Genomic DNA, 21,936 nt, shown 5'->3' on the forward strand with positions numbered 1-21,936 from the left:
AGGGTCCTGGCAGGAAGGCATGAGACTGAAAGAAGGGTACAGCTACCCAGCTCTCCTCCCTCTCCTCCTCTCTCGCGCAACATGCTCCTTCCTCTCCTCCTCTCTTGGCACCAGTCTCTCCCATTTTTCCTTATTCATATACATACAGCATTTTCCCCAAAATGTACAATTAAAATAAACTATGGTGGTTATATGTAAGCACATTTACATTGAAGAAGGTTAGAATAATGGTTTAATTTAACAGTCTTCTCTTACATTACAGTTTAAGATAAATATTCAAAAACATTTAACCTACTGATATCTGAATTAATGTAATTTTATTGGTATCTATTTTTGCTTTGAAATTTACCAGTAGCTGCTGCATTTCCCACCCTCAGCTTATACTCGAATCAATAAGTTTTCCCAGGTTTTTGCGGTAAAATTAGGTGCCTTGGTTTATATTTGGGTCAGTTTATACTTGAGTATAGACAGTATATACATTTAAATTCTTTCACTTTCTCTATAAACAGAACAGTGCCAGTTATTTTAAATAACTATATATCTGGAGTCGGGTAAACATTTATTGGGCAAAAAAACGGTGCAAAACATTTAAGAAGTCCTAGTCTAGACTTTCCAAATTACATTTCTTGCTAACAATATGTTTCAAATTGTGGTTTTGGTTGATTTAGACCAGGGGTCCTCAAACCTTTTAAACAGAGGGCCAGGTCACAGTCCCTCAAACTGTTGGAGGGCCAGATTATAATTTGACAGAAAACATGAATTAATTCCTATGCACACTGCATATATCTTATTTGTAGTGCAAAAAACACTTTAAAACATTATTAAAATGAAGAAGAATTTTAACAAATATAAACTTATTAGTATTTCAATGGGAAGTGTGGGCCTGCTTTTGGCTGATGAGATAGGATTGTTGTTGTTGTTGTGTGTTTTAAAGTCGTTTCAGACTTAGGTTGACCCTGAGTGAGGGCCGGGTAAATGACCTTGGAGGGCCGTATCCGGCCCCCGGGCCTTAGTTTGAGGACCCCTGATTTAGACCCTGTTTTTAATTCAACCATGTTTTAATATTTGCTTTTGTTGGGTTTTAGCTTTATTTTTGTACAATCCTGGTCAAAATCATCTCCCACTTTTGGGGAGAAAGTCAGCAAACTAATCCAATAAAGAAAGAGATATGGACTTAGATACAGTTATTTTTATTTCATTTCTATTATTTTCACTACTTTCATTATTTCACTGTATTTGTACTTTGTCCAATCAGATCCTATTTGCCTTCAATAAAGTTAGCTTCTCTCATTTTAAAAATAATTCCAGTCCTTCATTGTGCAATTTTCACTAAGTTAACACGAATTATAAGAAGAGTAGCCCTGTTACACAAACTCAAAAACTGTGTCATTTTCATATTCTTTAATATATAATTATTTTTATAATAGGGATATCTCAGCATTGGAGATGGCAAACGAAAACTACTCAAAAGAAAACAAGTGAAAAAGGTTGCTAAAGAATATCACCTTAAACAACCATCTCTTTCACATTTTATATCACAGGCCTATGAAAAGAGACTCACCTTCACTACATTCATCCTTGAAGATAAAATCGTATTTTCTATATTTTTCTGCCTGAAGACATGGGAACCTTGAAGTCACTGCCCTGTTTTCATCATCTGAGACCTCACTCCCACTGGAACTCCATACAATGTCGGTGCATTCACTTGATTTCTCACTTTTAGAAATTCCTGTGGAAGAGAGGATGCAAATACTTTACACATTACTATACCAGAGCAGCCGAGATTCAACTTACTTTGGACAATGATGACTCGATGTGTGTTACACATGAGCACTGAAATTTAGCAGAAACCTAAATTTTAACATCACATCTTCACAATTTAATTTTTAACAGTGAATTTTCATGGCTCAAAGTTAACCTCTAAAAAAGAGATCTCTAATTTCATTTGAAATGAAGTAACTTGAATAAATGCCTAGGACTAGACCTACTTATAGGCTGTACTTCTGAAAGCCAAAAGATTACACAGGCAGTCTTCAAGTTGTGAACAAGCAATTTTCTGTAGGTTTGTTCTTAAGATGACATTTTTAAGTGTAACTCCAGTCATCCATATACGAGGGTTGAATGAAAAGTAATGCCTCCACCTTTGTTACTTGGGTTTAGATGGGAATATTTTAATAAATCAAATGGAGAAATAATCCTTAAAATGTGCTCTTTTCACTTTTCAACATAATTACCAGACAATTAGATACATTTCTGCCAACAATGAACAAGTTTTCTGAAGCCATCACGGAAGAAGTCAACACTCTGTTTCTGCAACCCATCGTGCACAGATCTTCTGATAGCCTAGCAAAGCAATAATGTGACCCACACATTCTTGTGAAATGCCGATTATGCTTAAAATTTCTCTCTGAGTGATCATCCTGAATGTCAACCTTTTGCTTGTGAAACTCGTTGGTTGTTGTTACAGGACATCCAACTCTTTGTTTGTCACGCAAGTCAGATGTTCCCACCTCAACATCTTTAAACTTACTCACCCAACACAATCACCATAAACAGCTTGCATTCTCTGATGAATCTCCTTTGGGGTGACACCTTCTGCTGTCAAGAATTCAATGACTGCACGCTGCTTGTCACATTGTCCAACTGTCTGCGCAGGGTTCCATACTTCGCATCTTAACAACACAAACATTAAATGCTAATGCTTCCCACCAAAATGGAACTATAGAGGAGAGTCTACTGAACAAGCCAGTACCTGCCGCATACCTGTACTGCCATCTGTTGAAGAGTAACGAAGGCGGAGGCATTACTTTTCATTCAACCCGTGTGTGTGTGTGTGTGTGTGTGTGTAGAGAGAGAGAGAGAGAGAGAGAGAGAGAGAGAGAGGAAGCAAGCAAGCTTTGGATAGCATAGGGAAGGGTTAACACCCCTGTGGTGTTTGTTTTGCTGTCTCTGCCCCTGTTCAGAAGATTTCACCTCACTTTCTGTCCCTGTGAGAACTGGATTTTCAAAAATTTGGCTTATTGCAGAAACAAGGATTGGTGATAGAGCTTAAGTGGAGACACCTTTTCCCCATGATAACTTCTAGGAGTGAATTTCCCTTCCAATGAGTAGATTTCTCTCACTTCCTGTTGTCTCACCCCCATTCTTAACTATAAGTCATCATTCTTATGACTATACATCCCCCCCATTTATGTTTTGTATATGTCTATATAATAGTTAACCTTTTTATAAAATAAAAAATAACTAAAAAACAATTCAAAAAACAGTGAGCCACTTATAAGTTGTATGTTTGTAACCCAGGGATTGCCTGTAGTCTATTTAGAGAGCACTGAAAGGTCAAGAAGTATCACCAACACATGGTGGTGCATTTTCAATAATTTATTTTTGAATGACCACTTATCCATGAATTCAATAACCACTGTTTCCAGTTTCATTTATCAGGGTTTGCAGACTATTTGGTTTTATGTACAGTACGGCCCCTGTATCCACAGGGGATACCTTCCAGGACCTTCTGTGGATATCTGAAATTATGGATTTTTTGAGTGTCAGGAGTGACTTGAGGAACTGCAAGTCACATCTGGTGTGAGGGAATTGGCTGTCTGCAAAGACTTTGCCCAGGAGGTGCCCAGATATTTTACCATCCTGTGGAAGGCTTCTCTCATATCCCCGCATGGGAAGCTGGAGCTGACAGACAGAAGCTAACCCCACTGCCCGGATTTGAACTGCCAACCTTTCAGTCAGCAGTTCTGCCAGCACAAGTGTTTAACCTAATGCGCCAACAGGCTCCATGCAATCATGGATCATAACAACCCTTGTATTTTTACTACACTCGAGCCAGAAGCGAACCACCGAAAAGCGTTGGAGGATGTTGTGGGACCTATAAAGACTTTCGGGGGGGGGGGGGAGATATATATTTTGGAGCATGGATTTTGGTCTTTTCTATAACCTAGCACAGTGGGTAAAAGCGCTGAGCTGCTGAACTTGTTGACCGAAAGGTTGCCGGTTTAAATCAGGGGAGCGGTGTGAGCTCCCGCTATTAGCCCCAGCTTCTGCCAACCTAGCAGTTCGAAACATGCAAATGTGAGTAGATCAATAGGTACTGCTCTGATAGGAAGGTAACAGCGCTCCATGCAGTCATTCTGGCCACATGACCTTGGAGGTGCCTATGGACAATGCCGGCTCTTCGGCTTAGAAATGGAGATGAGCACCAACCCTCCGAGTCAGACACGACTGGACTTAATGTCAGGGGAAAACCTTTACCTACCTATAATCTTTTACAGCTCCTAGTTGTCTTATAATGAGCAATGCTGCAGCTAAATAAATCTACTCCCAAGAGCCAGAGAAAACCTGCCACAAAGTGACACAGACACCTTTTTGAGTTTCGGCATGTCTCCTCTCTTCAAAGAGGATGCAATATTTTGCTTCCATTTCATTAACCACAATTGTGTGTAGTGTGGGTCTACACTGTAAACTACAATTACTCCTGACCGTTGTTTGCAGAAACAAACAGGTTCATTGTTTTAAGCAAGCCACAATTCAGATTTACCACAGCTGATAAGGATCAAAACATCACAAGCCACAGCTGACAAAAAATGGAAGCCAGAGCCTCCAAACTATACCTCACAACCTTATAAATTCACATGGCATCCAAACAGAATTGCTGGGCTCATTTTTTTTTCAAAAATGAAGACTCAAAAATGAGATCTTAAACTGTACAACAGGCTGTATATTATGCTATATAATAATGGATATGTCTAACATTTACTTGATAGCTTTGCATATTCATACCTCATGCATGTTATGATATTCTGAACAGCCTTGCACATTGTTTTCATATTTAAACACAAGCAACTCCATCGGAACACATTCACTTAGGCTGTGTAGTGCACTTCTTTATCTAAATTCAATCCTTTAACTGGTACTACAGAAATGGGTACCTTCCTCACCTCGTGCCCAGAAACTTCAATTTTTGCCAGGATACAGAAATACTGAAGTCGCTCTGCAGAATTCAAGAGCATTTGTATCTTGAATTATGCAACTATTGTATACTGTAAAACAATATAGTTGCAATTTGCTAAACATGTTTTATAAATAAAAAGAAACAAATGCTCACTATGTAAATAAATGATAACAATAATAATACTGAAGTAAAATGATACAATATCTGTTATACCTTCAACCAAGCTGAGCAATGAGGCAAAGCATTTTTTCGCTCTAGATGTTTTCTCAGAAGATTCTTTAGTCTGTTTTAAGAGAAACAAATTATGAACAGAAAATGAATAATCACTAACAAAAAAATTAATAATAATCTTTATTTGTCTCCCATGGGACTCGCGGCAGTTCACAACATACTCGAGGTGACTCACAACAAAAACTATTCTTTGTTAGCTGCATATATTGTATTTGTTTGCCTTGTCAAGGCTGTTAATTTATACACTTACTTGGGAGTAAGCTTCATCAATGGGAATTAGATCTGAACAAAATCATATAGAACTGGACCTGAAACTATAATTTATACCATATAATCCCAAAAGGGGCTTAAAGATATATTTTTAAAATACATGAAATAAATCAATACACAACAATAAACATGGAGACAAAGTATAGATTGAGCATCCTTTATTCAGGATTTCAAAATCAAAAATACCCCAAAATTTAAAAGTGTCCACACCGGTGACACCTTTGCTTTCTTATGGTTCAATGTAAGCAACTTTTTTTGTTGCAAAAACAAATTTAAAACATTGTACAAAATTACAGACTATGAATATAAGGTACATATAAAATATAAATAAACATTTATCTTTTAAGATTAGGTCCCATCTCAAAAAATATCTGACTAGATGCATATATGCAAGTAAAAATATCCCACAATCCAAAAAACAAAAATTAAAAATTTGAAATTCAAAACACTTTTGGTCCCAAGCAATTTGGATAAGGGGTGTTCAACCTGCATATATGTGCTATGCTTTGTCCTGTATACCAACAGACTGGAAATACTGAGAATAATAAATGCAAGCAAAATTTCAAATACTTGATTATATCTGGCCAAAATTCAAAGCAAAAAAACCTACGTTGCTCTGTTGGAAATGGCAAAATAAAGGGGTTGCTGGGCTTGCAGAACACTGGCTTGACCGAAGTGTAGCCATGGTTCTGAATCAGTGTGAAATATTATTACCATATTATACATTAGAAACTTTAACTGGTAAGGTTCACCTATTCAGAAATAGAGAAAATCCATAACTGGTATGGCAAATCCACACATACAAAAGTACAGCCACCTTGATTCCCAGTTATAGAGAGAAAGACAGTATAGACGGCCCTTTGTATCTGCTTAGTTTGGTCCCAGGACCAATCTGTATATATGGAGGACTCATTGCATATAAGTGAAGAAAACTAATGGATGCAGTTTACCTCCAGTGAAGAAGCTGCCTGAAACCCATCACCACAACGAAGCCACGCGCCTGAAATGGATGCGGCAGCCACTGGTGCACCTGCATTTCTCCTCCCTTCCTCTGTAGACCCCTCATCCGGGAAAGAGGCGAATTCTGTGCAACGCCTTCGTTTTCTCTATAAATAAAAATTACTGATTTATTTCCTTCATTTGTGTTAATTTTTATAATTTGGTAATGCAAGGAATGTAAACATACAACAGTCAATTCCCAATTTTCTTCATTTGAACACAATCTGTCACCAGTAGTACAGCTGTCACCAGTAATAAAAACAACAAGGAGTCATTTAAGTGAATTACACTGTTCTACAAATTTTCAGTTTTTCTCAGTTGCGGAAACGAAATGTGCCAATTCTTAATAAATTTAACATGCTGAATTCAAATATAATAATTAAATGTGTTAATTGGCTCTGGTTTTTATGCAACAGCTATTTCAATTTTCTCCACAATAGGTAATTCGTTAATATTATGATAATGCGCCTAACCTTACTGCATGTATATAAACCGTGAATATTTACTAAATTTTAGTCAAATTATATTGCCAATAGTTTATACATGAGAAATATTTATTTAATTAGTCTATTGTTTATGTTTGTGCAGAAAGAAACTATATTAGTAGGCCTAATGTTGTTGAAAAGTCTGAAAGTTTAAATGTCGCTTTAATCGTGACTTTAGTTTATATCCTGTTTGCTTCTCTTGACTTTTCTTTTGTATTCAAGGAAAGGATTGTCTCTTACAATGCTCCAGCAGTAGTCTGACAGCATTGACGGAGTCCATTTACCTTGATATCTTTTTTCCATAGTGCTTTATTTACACATGTGCGAGGCATAACTACAGTAAAAAGAACAATGTAAAACGATGTTTAACAATACTGTCTCAGTCTTCAACTGACTGACCCTCACCGTTCAAAAGTCTAGCCTTATATAGGGCTTTCTGGCTTTTGCACACGGCACTAATACTGCGTCATCAAGCTTTCTAGAATATTCTAGAATCTACCATAGTGTAAGTTGCAACATGCATTTTTTCAACCATACGTGGTCACGTGATTGCTTATATCATAAAAACTAGAGCCAATATACATTTTTAAATGTCATTTTCATTTTCAGCACCCCAAAATCATAAAAGAACAACTATTTTCAGGCCCGCAACTTTTCTCTGTTGAACAGTGTTATCATTAATGGTCCAGAGATCTACCAGTAGATGCTGAGATACGATCCACTTGTCCTAGATATCCGAAGAGGTGAGATGATTAATAGTTATTCCTAATTTTATATTTGTTTCTAAACCAATAATAATTAAAGCAAAACCCAAATAAAAGCTGTTATGTTTGTGGCTTCCATAGGTGCATCTACACTGCAGAATTAATGCAATTTGATACCACTTTTAACCTCCAATGCTATGGAGTCCTGAGAGTTGTAGCACTCTTTAGCAGAAAAGGTAAATTACTTTTTAAAACTACAACTCCCAGAATTCCATAAAATTGAGCCATGGAGGTTAAAAGTGGTATCAAACTGCATTAATTCTGTAGTGTATATTAATAATAATGGTGATGATGATGATGATATTGACCCGCCCCAGAGGAACTCAGGGTGGCCTCCAAAGGCAAAAAATGGCAAACATTCAGTGTTGTATACAATAACACAAAATACATTAAAGCAAACAATTAAAAATAAACAAATCAAACACTAACTAAAACAAATTAACAAATTGGCATAATAAATAACACATTAATGGTTGAAGTATGTATAAAAATATAAAATTGGAGAGTATTAAAATATAGAAATATAGCTCTTCAGTAGGACAGAGTAGTCATTGTCAAATGCAGTTAAAGTGGTGTCAAATTGCATTAAATTGTACAGTACGTACGCACCCTATTTTTTCCCTCCCAGTTACCTTATGAACCAATTAAAGCAGTAATTTGGAAAACACCAAACTGTTGACAAAAGAGTTAAAATAAATGGTCCAGAGAAACTATATAGTTTCCTGTGCGTGAAGACCCGTTTTATGGCAATGCAGATTAAAGCTTCATAAATTATCCCTGTAGCAATTCAAATAACTATCACCCACCAGTTTTATTTCTTCATAAAAAATGAGAAATGAATTCCCCACAAAACCATGTCTAAAGCCGTTTACAATGAAAACATAAAATGTGGCACTAAATAAGATACCTAATCAGCCTTTAGTAGTTAACCAACAGCATCAAAATATTGAGGTGGGAGTATTCGGACTCCTTTGGGGGCTATTCTGAAGTTGTCCCCTTCCAACTATACCAACATTTTCTTCTTGTTTGTGGGTGTTTTCTTCACATAATGACTACTGTTCATAAAATAAATTCAGTATTAACACACTGTTATGTACTGAGAGGAATACAATCGTTATGTGATGAATAACTAAATCCATTCTCCAATGTGGATTGGCCCTTTTGTCCCCAAGGGGAATATCTGAACAGTGGATTAGTCTATTGCAGCACACCAACAAAGAGTGGATGGCAGGTGTCTCTGGGCATGTACAGAGTGCTTTTCTTTCACACTCTGTCCATCCCAACCTACCCCCAATCTCTGCAACTAAGTGTGCATCTTCATTGTTAAATTAATGCAGTTTGACATCACTTTGACTGTTAAGGCTCAATGCTATTGAATCCTGTAGAGTTGTAAGTGTGCATCTACATTGTTAAATTAATACAGTTTTACACTACTTTGGCTGCCATGGTTCAATGCTATGGAATCTTTGTAGTTTTACAAGGACTGCCAAAGAGTGCTGCTGCCCTCACCAAACTACACATCCCTGGATTCCACAGCACGGAGGCAGGGCAATTAAAATGGTGTTAAGCTGTATTAATTCGACAATGTGGACACACTGTTCATGACTGGAAGACTGGGCGCCTCTGGGCATGTACAGAGTGCTTTTCTTTCAGTCTGCACATCCCACCAAAAGGCCAATTTCTGGACAAAGAGAAAGAGAGAATAAAACCCAAGAAATGCTATTATAATACTGAGCACCCACTCTTCCTCGCATGCTCCCCACTTTCCCAATTACCTTCTTGGGGAGCATCTTCCCTTCTCATATGAAAACTTTCCAGGGATCACGTGACTTGGGACGCGCAGGGAGGGGGGAAAACAGAACCCTCGGCTCCACCAATCAGATGGCGAGGAACGCCTTCTTTTTTGCAACAGGCCTGAAGCCACGCCCCCACGCCTTCCAGCTTGGCGCCGTTTCGTCAGCGGAGCCCCTGATTGGCCGAGGAAAAGTGGTTCCCGGCGGAAGGAGTGAATTGGAAGCACCTCTGGTTGCGCCTCTCCGCTGCCGGCCACTAGGGGGCCCGCGTACGCTAAAAGCCGGCCTTCCAATCCCCGGCGCTGCCCATTTGGTGCGCATGCGTGGAGAAGGGAGGCTCTTGGTTTTGTAAACAATACACCATTCGGGTTGTTGTGAGTTTTTCCAGGCCATGTTCCAGAAGCATTCTCTCCTGACGTTTCGCCTGCATCTATGGCAGGCTTCCTCTGAGGTTGGAAACTAGGAAAATTGGGTTTATATATCTATGGAAAGTCCAAGGTGGGAGAAATAATTCTTGTCTGATTGAGATAGGTGTAAAACTCTAAAATTATAACCGTAAATAAAGAACAATGCTCAAAAACGGGAATTTCAAACAATCTGGGCCAGCTAATCACTTCCCAGCAAAGGATTCCCTCCCCTTTCCTGGACAGTAAGAAGCCAGACCTTGAAACTGCCAGGCCATTAAATGCTAATCAAGATGGCCAATTTTAACATTCACACCTACCTCAAACAGATAAGAGTTATTTCTCCCACCCTGGACATTCCACAGATTTTTTTTTTGTAAAATAATTTTTATTTCTATGAACAAAGTATAAAAAGTTAAAAAAGAGATAAAAATAAAGTATAGGAGAACATTATAATTGAAGAAAAGTAGGAAAATTGCAAAAAAAATAGAGTGGAAAAAAGGGGGGAAAGTTTTTGAATGGCTTCTGTTTTTTCTTACGTTCAAGTCTGTCAGTTTTCTCATTCATACTTTTGCCAGTATTCTTTAACAAAAATGTAAGTCTATTATTCCTAATATCTTGTCTGTACAAAGTTCCTTAGCTGGTATAATGTCTAGTTTCCAAGCTTTTGCCAACATTCCACAGATATAAACCTCATTTTCCTAGTTTCCAACAGACCTTACAACCAACACACAAGAGTTCTTTCACCCACCCTGGACATTCCACAGATATATCAACCCCATTTTCCTAGTTTCCAACAGACCTCACAACCTCTGAGGATGCCTGCCATAGATGCACAAGAGAATACTTCTGGAACATGGCCATACAGCCCAGAAAACTCACAACAATCTAATTATTCTGGCCCTGAAAGCCTTCAACAATACTTAGTACACCATTCATTTACTTGAAACTCCGCATAGGGTGGGTTCATCTATACTGCAGAATTAATGCATCATTTTTACATTATTGTAATATTGCCATGGCTCAGTGCTATGGACTACTGGGAATTGTGGTTTTATAAGGTCTGCAGCCTTTTCCGCCAAGGAGGGCTAGTGCCTCAGCAAACTACAAGCCCCATGATTCCATAGCATTGAACCATGACATGGTCAAGGGTAAAGCAATCTATACTGGACACAGTGGGAGTTACTAATGAGTAACCATACATACAGTTCTCTGCACATCGGAATTTAATCAAAGAAACTTAAAAACATCCCAGATTCAAAATAGACCATTTTGCATGTTTTAATGGTTTGTTCTCTTTATTTCAAGCATTTATATCCAATCTTTCTCACCTCCGAAGAGGAACTCAGAGACTCCATGGCAGGTTAAGCTGCTGCTAATATTTCCCCTTCTCTTCTTCAAGGTTGCTGCCACGGGTAATTTCTTATCCCACTTGTGGGATGGAAACTATATCCTGTTTCTGCCTTGACATTAAAATTGCCAGGGACATTAAAAACAATAAAAAGGTATTTTCTTATGTCAGTAGAAAAAGGAAGAACAAGGAGGCGATAGGGCCTCTTCGAGGAGAAGATGGGGCAATGCTGACAGGGGATAGGGAAAAGGCAGAACTACTTAATGCCTTCTTTGCCTCGGTCTTCTCACAAAAAGAAAGTCATCTTCAACCTCAGCAAGATGGAGTGGATGAGGGATTGGAGGACATCCAACCCCAAATTGGGAAAGAAATCGTCCAGGAATACCTGGCCGCTCTTAATGAGTTCCCCAGGGCCAGATCAACTACACCCAAGAGTAGTGAAGGAACTAGCGGAAGTCATCTCGGAACCATTGGCAACCATCTTTGAGAGTTCTTGGAGAACGGGAGAAGTTTCAGCAGACTGGAGGAGGGCCAATGTAGTCCCAATCTTCAAGAAGGGGAAAAAGGATGACCCAAACAATTACCATCCAGTCAGCCTCACGTCGATACCAGGCAAGATTCTGGAAAAGATTGCTAAGGAAGTGGTCTGCAAACACTTAGAAACAAATGCTGTCATCGCTAATAGTCAACATGGTCATGCCAGACTAATCTGATCTCCTTTTTCAATAGTTACAAGCTGTGTAGAAGTGGGGAATGCCGTGGATGTAGCGTACCTGGATTTCAGTAAGGCCTTCTGTAAAGAAGCACTAATCCCACTAGATGCCACCAAAATTATGTGAGGAAGTATTAATCTTCTTTAATGCCACCAATATTCTGTGAGGAACCTTCTTTTAGGTATCAATTAAGCTGCCACCAATATGTTTAGAGATGCTGGTTTATGTCTCTGTTTATCTTTAGTTGTGTTGTGAGGTGACTTTGGTAGTGTGGAATGCACCAAGCATAAAAGCGATGGAGGAGGCAGGTTTGAAATACAAAGAGAACAAGTTTTATTGTTAACAGAACGTAATTGTTGCAGTTTTGAGAGTTTGAACTTGGCACAAGGCTTGATGTTACAAAATGGCTGGTTTGAGATACATTCAGACTTCTGATGTTACAATTCCACAAACTCCTTCTTTAGTGAAGTGCTTATACTACTTCAGAGTTCCCTATTGTGAATATCCACACTGTTTGCCCTATACTCGGAACAAACCACTGATCACCAGTCTTTCCTTACTGGCGATCCTTTAAACCCCCTCTGTTAGATTCTTTAACCTAAGCAATCTAACAAGGTAACACCTTCAGCTCTCTTGCTGAAGAAATATTCACAAATCCTAAGAACTAACTGAATTCTCACAGCTTCACAACCCAGAGCCCTAACTGACTCTGAACTCTTCCCCGGGTCTCATCCACCGGACTGGAGCTTAACTGCCACTTTCAAACCTTTTTCTCCTTAAGCTCCGCCCACCTCCTCTGCTGCCTTGTCTTGTCACCATGGCAACCTATCCCTCACAGCTAGGCCATGGCAACAAATGTAAACCACAAATACAGTTTTAAACACATTATAAATAACACTTTATAATAAACATTATAAATACAGTTTAAACACATTATAAATAACACTTTATAATAAACACATCTCTACACCTTCGACAAGGTCCCCCATGACCTTCTGGCAAGGAAACTAGTCCAATGTGGGCTAGGCAAAACTACGGTGAGGTGGATCAGTAATTGGTTAAAAGGGTGCTCACCAATGCTTCCTCTTCATCCTGGAAAGAAGTGACAAGTGGAGTGCCGCAGGGTTCCGTCCTGGGCCCAGTCCTGTTCAACATCTTTATTAATGACTTAGATGAAGGGTTAGAAGGCAGGATCATAAGTTTGCAGATGACACGAAATTGGAACGGATAGCCAATACTCCAGAGAACAGGAGCAGGATTCAAAACGATCTTGACAGACTAGAGAGATGGGCCAAAACTAACAAAATTAATTTCAACAGGGACAAATGCAAGATACTCCACTTAGGCAGAAAAAACAAAATGCAAAGATACAGAACGGGGGACGCCTGGCTCAAGAGCAGTACATGTGAAAAAAATCTTGGAGTCCTTGTGGGCAACAAGTTAAACATGAGCCAACAATGTCATATGGCAGCAAAAAAAGCCAATGTGATTTTGGCCTGCATCAATAGGAGCATAGTGTCTACAACTAGGGAAGTATTGCTGCCCCTCTATTCTGCCTTGGTCAGACCACACCTGGAATATTGTGTCCAATTCTGGGCACCACAATTGAAGAGAGATATTGACAAGCTGGAATGTGTCCAGAGGAGGACGACTAAAATGATCAAGGGTCTGGAGAACTGCCCTATGAGGAGCGGCTTAAAGAGCTGGGCATGTTTAGCCTGAAGAAGAGAAGGCTGAGAGGAGACATGATAGCCATGTATACATACGTGAGAGGAAGTCATAGGGAGGAGGGGGCAAGCTTATTTTCTGCTGCCCTAGAGACAAGGCCGCGGAACAATGGCTTCAAACTACAAGAAAGGAGATTCCATCTAAACATGAGGAAGAACTTTCTGACTGTGAGAGCCGTTCAGCAGTGGAACTCTCTGCCCCGGAGTGTGGTGGAGGCTCCTTCTTTGGAAGTTTTTAAGCAGAGGCTAGATGGCCAGCTGTCAGGGGTGATTTGAATGCAATATTCCTGCTTCTTGGCAGGGGGTTGGACTGGATGGCCCATGAGGTCTCTTCCAACTCTATGGTTCTATGATTCTATGAATCTATGATATTCTGGGTTATATGGCTAGGTGAAGGGCCCTGAGGCCCCTTCCAAACAGCTGAAAATCCCACATATTTTGCTTTGAACTGGAATATATGGCAGTGTGGACTCAGATAACCCAGTTCAAAGCAGATATTGTGGGATTTTCTGCCTTGACATTCTAGGTTATATGGCTGTAAGGAACGGCTCCTGGTGGCATTGAGTTAACTACCTGGATTGTGCTTTCTTTCCCTACTGAGCTTTAAAAAAAATTCAAAGAAATATCCAGCCCTGAACACACATAAACAATAGGCAGAAGCTACAACTGGAAGACAATGAGATCTGGTTTGATCAATGATCTTTCATATGTTTCAGAGTCCTCCTACTGAATCTGTCCACAAGTTAATACTTCATATCTCTTATTTAAAATGCCAAAAAAATCCAGGCTGGCCAAGGCTTCAGTTTGGCCAACCATAGATCACTCATTTCATGATCCCTCAGAAATCAGGCGTGCCTCACATTTACAGAGATTAGGACAAGAGTGATGAATCACACTATGATGCAACTACAAGCCTTGTATACTGAATGGGTGAGGATTATTGCTGTGTTTACGCCCTACTAATGTAGCTTGAGGAATATTCTTGCAATCTTTTATTTTTAAGTATCTCTAGGTAACTTCCTTACTGGTGTGAAGTAACATCATAGTGACAACTGTAATGCCTACAATTTTTGCAAAAGCCAATCAAATACCAAAAATGGTATTACTTCCAAACTTACTTCTTTCCTGAACTTCTAAGAACATTAACTGCTCTTCTTTAGCCTCTCTCCAATTCAAAAAATAAGCCTAAATACTATATAATTAATTTCATTTTCCCTTGTTTACGTGTCTGCAGGAAAGGTCCTAAGGAGCTGTTGAAAACCCCCACAATATCTGCTTTGAATTGGTTTATCTTAGTCCACACTGCCATATATTCCAGTTGAAAGCCAAAAATGTGGAATTTTATTCAGCTGTGTGAAAGGGGCCTCAGTCCAAAGCTGATATTGTGGGATTTCTGCCTTGATATTCTGGGTTATATGGTTGTGTGGAAGCGCCCTCTGTTTCTTCATATTCTGGCCTGATAATAGCCTCATGACTTCAGTATAGGTTACACATCAAGACAATGCCATGTTGGGGCACATCCTTTTCTTTAAGAGCAAGCCATAGTTTTTCATTATCTACACCAGAGGTCCACAAACTTTTTAAACAGATGGCCAGGTCACAGTCTCCCAAACTGTTGGAGTGTTCAATTATAATGTGAAAAAAAACCCCATGAATGAATTCCTACGCACACTGCACATATCTTATTTGTAGTGGAAAAAACCCACTTAAAACAATGCAATAATTAAAATGTAGAACAATTTAAACAAATACAAACTTATTAGTATTTCAATGGATAGTGTGGGACTTCTTTTGCTTGATGAGATAGGATTGTTGTTGTTGTTGTTGTTGTTGTGTGCTTTCAAGTTTCAGACTTAGGTTGACCCTGAGCAATGACCTTGGAGGGCTGTAACTGGTCCTTGGACCCTACACAAACATGCTTCTGGCAGAACTATAGTCAAAATATAGGGTTTGCTATTATTAATAGTTTCAGTAATTCATGGGTGTTTGTGCATGTCTTCGAATGCATCCCTTGTGGAAACAAAAGTCAAACGATATTGAGAGAGATAGAGATGTGTGTCTGTTTCATTATGGGCCCTTCCACACAGTCCTATATCCCAGAATATCAAGGCAGAAAATCCCACATTATCTGAGTGTGGACTCAGATAACCCAGTTCAAAGCAGATATTGTGGGAATTTTCTGCCTTGATATTCTGGGATATAGAGCTGTGTAGAAGGCCCCTATGACAATAAAGGAAAGTATCCTTTGCAACTTCAATATATTTCAGCAAAAGCACACTTAAGTATTGCCACGATACCTTTATGAGGCCAACCAAAAGGTACAAAATATGTAACACAAGCTGTCAAATCAGATGGAAAATCAGATGGAAGAAATGTGATTGTGTCAGAGTCATGGGATTGAGTCTTGTTTGAAATGTTTACCTAAGGTGGTCATGAAGGAGAGCTGATTTAGGAAAGTCTCCAAACTCTTCTTGGTCATGCAGCAAATACGGGTAAAGAAAGTAAAAGTCAGGTAACAATGTTGACATATTAATTAGGAACACAATTGTGCTCCATTAGCAGCACCTTTGAAGAACTATCTCTGTCTTGTGTAAGGCTGCAAGCTACTTTGTAAACCTTGAGTCCTTCAAGAATCCAGGGGTGCACCTACAGTATAGAATTAATACAGTTCGACATCACTTTAGCTGCCGTGGCTAAATACTTGGGAATCTTGGGAGATTCTGGAATGAGAAAGCTATAAAACCTTTCAGTCCCAAGATTCCATAGCATTTTTTTTTCGTATCAGGAGCGACTTGGTGTGAGAGAATTGGCCATCTGCAAGGACATTGCCCAGGGGAGGCCTGGATGTTTTTGATGTTATATCATCCTTGTGAGAGGCTTCTCTCATGTCCCCGCATGAGGAGCTGGAGCTGAGAGAGGGAACTCATCTGCGCTCTCCCCGGATTCGGACCATCAACTTGTTGGTCATCAGTCCTGCTGGCACAAAGGTTTAACCCACTGTGCTACCGGGAGCTCCTCCATAGCATTTATCGGACAATCTAGATTCACCTCCAATCTCTGAAAGTATGGGTAAAATATTTTTATCTTTTTGGCTGGCCTAATAAGGGTATAATCGCAGAATGTATTTTGCAATTTTTGTTGTTTTGCTGCAGGGTCCAAATCACTACTATTTCAGCATAAGCTTCCATGGCCTCAAGTACACATTTACAGAGATACCACATATTTACAACAGGTAAGAGAGCCAGTGTGTGGTAATGATTAGATTTGGATTTGAACTGAAGAGACCTGGGGTCAAAGTCCCTAACTGTGCAAGACATGGAGCCAGCAAGACACACCCAGACCCACCTACCTATTGCAAGAGCATAGTGTAACTTTAGACCATCCACACTGCAGAATTATAATCGTGCAACACTTTGACTGCTATTGCTGCATTCTATAAATCCCAGGAATTATGGTTTATTGAGTCACCCAAGCTCTCCGACTCGGGGTGCATCTCATTGCAATGTAGTTTGATATCACTTTAACCACCATGTCTCAAGCCATAGAAACCTGGGAGATATAATTTGGTGAGGCATCAGCACTCTGACAGTGAAAGTTGAAGTCCTTGTAAAACTACAACTCCCAGGGTTTCATAGCATCCAGCCATAGAAGCTTAAGCGGAGCCAAAATTGCATAAATTCGACAGTGTAGATGCACTACACAAAGAGAAGGGTAAATAGTAATATCTCACAAAATTACAATTCCCAGAATTCTATAGTACGGAGCCATGACAGTTAATGTGGTGTCAAACTATTATTATTATTATTATTATTGCTATTTATAATAGTTTGACACTACGTTAACTATTATTATTATTACTGGAGCCTCTGGAGGTGCAATGGGTTAAACCCATGTGCCGGCAGAACTGCTGACTGAAAGGTTGGCGGTTCAAATCCAGGGAGAGGGGTGAGCTCCCACCTGTCAGCTCCAGTTTCTCATGTGGTGACATGAGAGAAGCCTCCCACAGGATGGTAAAATATCCAAGTGTCCCCTTGGCAACATCCTTGCAGATGGCCAATTCTCTCACAACAGAAGCGACTTGCAGATTCTCAAGTTGCTCCTGACACAAAAGAAATATGATTATTACTATGGTTATTATTATGTTTATTTATGCCCTGCTTTATCTCTCCCGAAGGAGGATTAAAGAAGCTTACATTAAAAATGTGACCACACAATTTAAAATATACTAATATGCAAACATTCACAGAATTAAACATAACAGCAGTAAAATTACTACTACGATTGCTGTTGTAATATTTATTTGCACCCTGCTTTTCTCTCTTGATCAAGACTCAAAGCAGCTAAAATTACTATAATTACTATAATATAAAATTACTATAATACTCTTGCCTTCTCTGCCCAAGAGTGCTGGTGCCTCACCAAAAGACACCTCCCAAGATTCCAGGGCCTTGAAACATGGCAGTTCAAGCGGTGTCAAACTGTATTCATTCCACAGATGAACACGGAGAAGGGAAAATATCTCATCAATGCATAACTCCCATGTTTCCAGAGTCTGAGCCATGGCATGTCAAAGCATTGTCAAACTGCATTTATTCCACAATGAGGATGCACCTCACTGGAGCAATCCTAGAGCTATGAAACAAAACTGGTGCATGCTGAGTTTGGGTTTTTCTCCCAAACTCTAATCTTCCAGGTATTTTTGACTTCAGCTCCCAGAATCCCTGATCATAACATAAGCCAAAGCTTTGGGGGAGATGAAGTCCAAAACATCTGGAGTTCTAGAGTTTGGGAATTCCTGGTGTAGTACTTAGGCGATCCCTTGTAGCTGAAGTGTGATGGTCCTCCAAGTCCAGTGTCTTGGTGGTGAGTCCATAGGTGGCTGTGGAGACCTATTGTTGATCTGCATGTTCTTCTGCAGTGAGGACATTGGTTTCCAGGTGGAAGGTGGTACCGGTCAGGATTGGCTTGATGCACCTTCCTCTTGGCACGTTTCTCCCTTTCACCCTCCATTCATGCCTCTTCTAATTCTGCAGCACTGCTGGTCACAGCTGACCTCCAGTTAGAGGGCTCAAGGGCCAGGGCTTTCCTAGTTCTCGATGTCTATGCCACAGTTTTTAAGGTTGGCTTTAAGTTTTTCCTTTGTTCCCTCTTTCCTCCCTCCTTCCCTCTCTCCTTTTTTCTCCTTCTATCCTCCCCTCCTTCTCCTTCCTTCCCTTTTGTCTTTCCTTCTTTCTTTCCTTTATCCTTTCTTTTTGTATTTACTTCTCTTTCTTTTATAATTCCCTTCCTTCATCTTTCTCATCCACCCTTTTATCTTTCCTTCTATTTTGTTTTTCCTCCCTTCCCTCTTTCCTCCCTCCTTCCCTCTCTCTCTTTCTTCTTCCATCCTTCCCTTCTACCCTTTCATCCTTCCTTCCCTCTTTCTCCTTCCTTCTCTTTCCTTTCTCCTTCCCTTCCACCCTTTAATCCTTCCATGTTGTCTTTCCTGCATTCCCTCTTTCCTTCCTCCTTCCCTCTCTCCTCCTTTTTCTTTCCATCCTTCCCTTCTATCCTTTCATTCTTTCTTCTTTCCCTCTTTCTCCTTCCTTCCTTCCCTTTTGTCTTTCTTTCTCTCTTTCCTTTATCCATCCCTTCCTTCATCCTTCCCTTCCACCCTTCCCCCCTTCCTTCCATGTTGTCTTTCCTTCCATCCCTCTTTCCCCCCTCTCTTTCTCCTTCCATCCTTCCCTTCTACCTATTCCTCCTTCCTTCCTTCTCCTTCCTTCCTTCCCTTTTGTCTTTCTTTCTCTCTTTCCTTTATCCATCCCTTCCTTCATCCTTCCCTTCCACCCTTTCCCCCTTCCTTCCATGTTGTCTTTCCTTCCATCCCTCTTTCTCCCCTCTCTTTCTCCTTCCATCCTTCCCTTCTACCTATTCCTCCTTCCTTCCTTCTCCTTCCTTCCTTTTTGTCTTTCCTTCTCTTTCCCTTATCCTTCCCTTCCACCCTTTCATCCTTCTTTCCATGTTGTCTTTCCTTCCTTCCCTCTCCCCTTCCCTCTTTCTTCTTCCACCCTTCCTTCCCTCTTTCTCGTCCTTCTCTCTTCCCTTCCCTTCCCTCACCGGGCAGCCAGTCCTCGGAGCAGGGAGTGCTAGTATGCGGCCCCCAAGTTACAAAGTTTGCTCCTGCCTGTGCTATTGTAGCTACACCGTGGTGATGGCACCCTGCAGCATTCAGAAAAATAACAAGGTGGAAAGGCAGGCCCGAGTTCCACGTGATGGGCGTGGAAAGGAAGAGAGAAAGAAAGAAAAAGGGAGAGAGAGAGAGAGAGAGAGAGAGAGAGGGAGTCCCTCGCGCGCGGAGCAATGGATGCCTGGGTGGCAACAAAGAGCTAGTGTCCTGGTTTCGCCTGGCCGCTGAATCGGAGCCTTTGAGGGAGGAGAGGCAGCCGCGGGGTTTAGTGGCGGTGCCCAAGGGAGGCAGGCAGGCAGGGACAAGCCTCCTGCGAGACTGGCACCACGCAGCCGCCCTCCCTCCCTCCTTCCCTCCCGTCGCTCTCGCCGCCAGAGAGAAAACAGCCGAGCCCTAGGAAGCGCCCCACTCGGGTCCCACGCGCGCCTGCCCCACCATGTGGCAGAGGCAGTATGTGACGGCCCAGCAGTTGGCCGGATTCCGACATTACAAGGTAAGGGGTTGTTTCCAAGCGGGGGGAAGAGAGAGAAAGTGGGGGGGGGGGTGGGGGGTGGAATAGGCAAAGACACGTGTTGCCAGCTTCGCCCCTCCCTGCCTTTGGATGCATCTCCCTTGTAGCATGGAGGCACTTTGGCACCCTGGCTCTCTCTCTCTGCAACTGGACCCCTGGAGTTGGAGGGCGCATCCGAAAACTCGCATTCCTGCACTTTTGACGCTGCTCGAACTGTCATACCTTAAGGCTATGGAACCATTGGGAGTTTTAGTTCGCCGAGGCGCCCACACTCTTGGGCGAGAGACCTTGTCAAGAGACAGCGCCCAGGAGGCTGGAGCCTTGAGTCAGGGCAGGCTAAGCAGTGGGTTGTTCTAGGCCAGGCGTGGGCAAACTTGGGCCCTCCAGATGTTTTGGACTTCAATTCCCACAATTCCTAACAGCCTACCGGCTGTTAGGAATTGTGGGAGTTGAAGTCCAAAACACCTGGAGGGCCCAAGTTTGCCCACGCCTGGCCTAGGCTTTTAGGGCTATATGGCCATGTTCTAGAAGTATTCTCTCCTGACGTTTCACCTGCATGTATGGCAAGCATCCTCAGAGGTTGTGAGCTCTGCCATAGATGCAGGCGAAACGTCAGGAGAGAATGCTTCTAGAACATGGCCATATAGCCTGAAAAACCTACAACAACTCAGGACCCTTCCACACAGCCATATATCCCAGAATATCAAGGCAGAACATCCCACAATATTTGCTTTGAACTGGATTATCTGAGTCCACATTGCCATATAATCCGGTTCAAAGCAGATAATGTGGGATTTTATACAGCTGTGTATAAAATCCCACATTATTTATAGTTCACCACATTGTAGGTGAACTATAAATCCCAGCTGTGTGGAAGGGAGCCCAGTGATTCCAGCCACGAAAGCCTTCAACAATACATAGTTCAAGCAGTGTCCAAGCTGCATGATTGATTTCTACCACGTAGATCCGGCATGCTTTATTTGTTTATTTATATTTATTTAAAGCATTAATATCCCGGCCTTCTTACTCTGAAGGGAACTCATATATATGGTAAATATTCAATGCCAGGATAAAACAAACTATAAATATACACAAATATTAAAATATTTATGTATATTTTGGACTTCAGCTCCCACAATTCCTAGTTGAAGTTTGCCATGCCTGGTGTAGATGCACCCATTATTTGGTGGTGCCCCAGCACTCTTTGGCTTGAGAAGGTTGAAGGCCTTGTGTAACTCAACTCCCAGGATTCCATAGCATTGAGCCATTCCGGGTCAAACTGCATGCATTCTACAGTGTAGGTCAGTGTTTCTCAACCTGGGGGACCGGACCCCTGGTGGGGGTCACGAAAGTGTATCAGAGGGATCGCCAAAGACCATCAGAAAATACAGTATTTTTTGTTGGTCATGGGGGTTCTGTGTGGGAAGTTTGTTCCAATTCTATAGTTGGTGGGGTTCAGAATGCTCTTTGATTGTAGGTGAACTATAAATCCCAGTAACAACTCCCAAATGGCAAGGTCTATTTCCCCCAAACTCCACCAGTGTTCACATTTGGGCATA

General features: G+C 40.9%; 2 protein-coding genes across 4 annotated transcripts in view; one reads left to right on the forward strand and one right to left on the reverse strand.

Annotated features, from left to right (window-relative positions):
• The window catches only part of SPIDR (scaffold protein involved in DNA repair), a 210,789-nt gene extending 201,221 nt beyond the window's left edge, over window positions 1-9,568 (reverse strand). For both annotated transcript variants that reach the window (XM_060775283.2, XM_060775282.2), the window contains exons 1-4: window positions 9,485-9,568; window positions 6,412-6,567; window positions 5,174-5,243; window positions 1,562-1,729 (exon numbers count right to left, since the gene is read on the reverse strand). In XM_060775283.2, coding sequence (XP_060631266.2) covers window positions 1,562-1,729; window positions 5,174-5,243; window positions 6,412-6,567; window positions 9,485-9,499 — 409 coding nt within the window. In that variant the 5' untranslated portion in view covers window positions 9,500-9,568. The remainder of the gene's footprint in view (window positions 1-1,561; window positions 1,730-5,173; window positions 5,244-6,411; window positions 6,568-9,484) is intronic.
• Window positions 9,569-19,813: 10,245 nt separating this feature from the next.
• LOC132774803 (ethanolaminephosphotransferase 1-like) overlaps window positions 19,814-21,936 on the forward strand; it is a 59,501-nt gene continuing 57,378 nt past the window's right edge. For both annotated transcript variants that reach the window (XM_060775269.2, XM_060775270.2), the window contains exon 1: window positions 19,814-20,359. In XM_060775269.2, coding sequence (XP_060631252.1) covers window positions 20,303-20,359 — 57 coding nt within the window. In that variant the 5' untranslated portion in view covers window positions 19,814-20,302. The remainder of the gene's footprint in view (window positions 20,360-21,936) is intronic.

The sequence above is a fragment of the Anolis sagrei genome, chromosome 4 (genome assembly GCF_037176765.1).
Source record: "Anolis sagrei isolate rAnoSag1 chromosome 4, rAnoSag1.mat, whole genome shotgun sequence".
Taxonomy (NCBI): Eukaryota; Metazoa; Chordata; class Lepidosauria; order Squamata; family Dactyloidae; genus Anolis; species Anolis sagrei.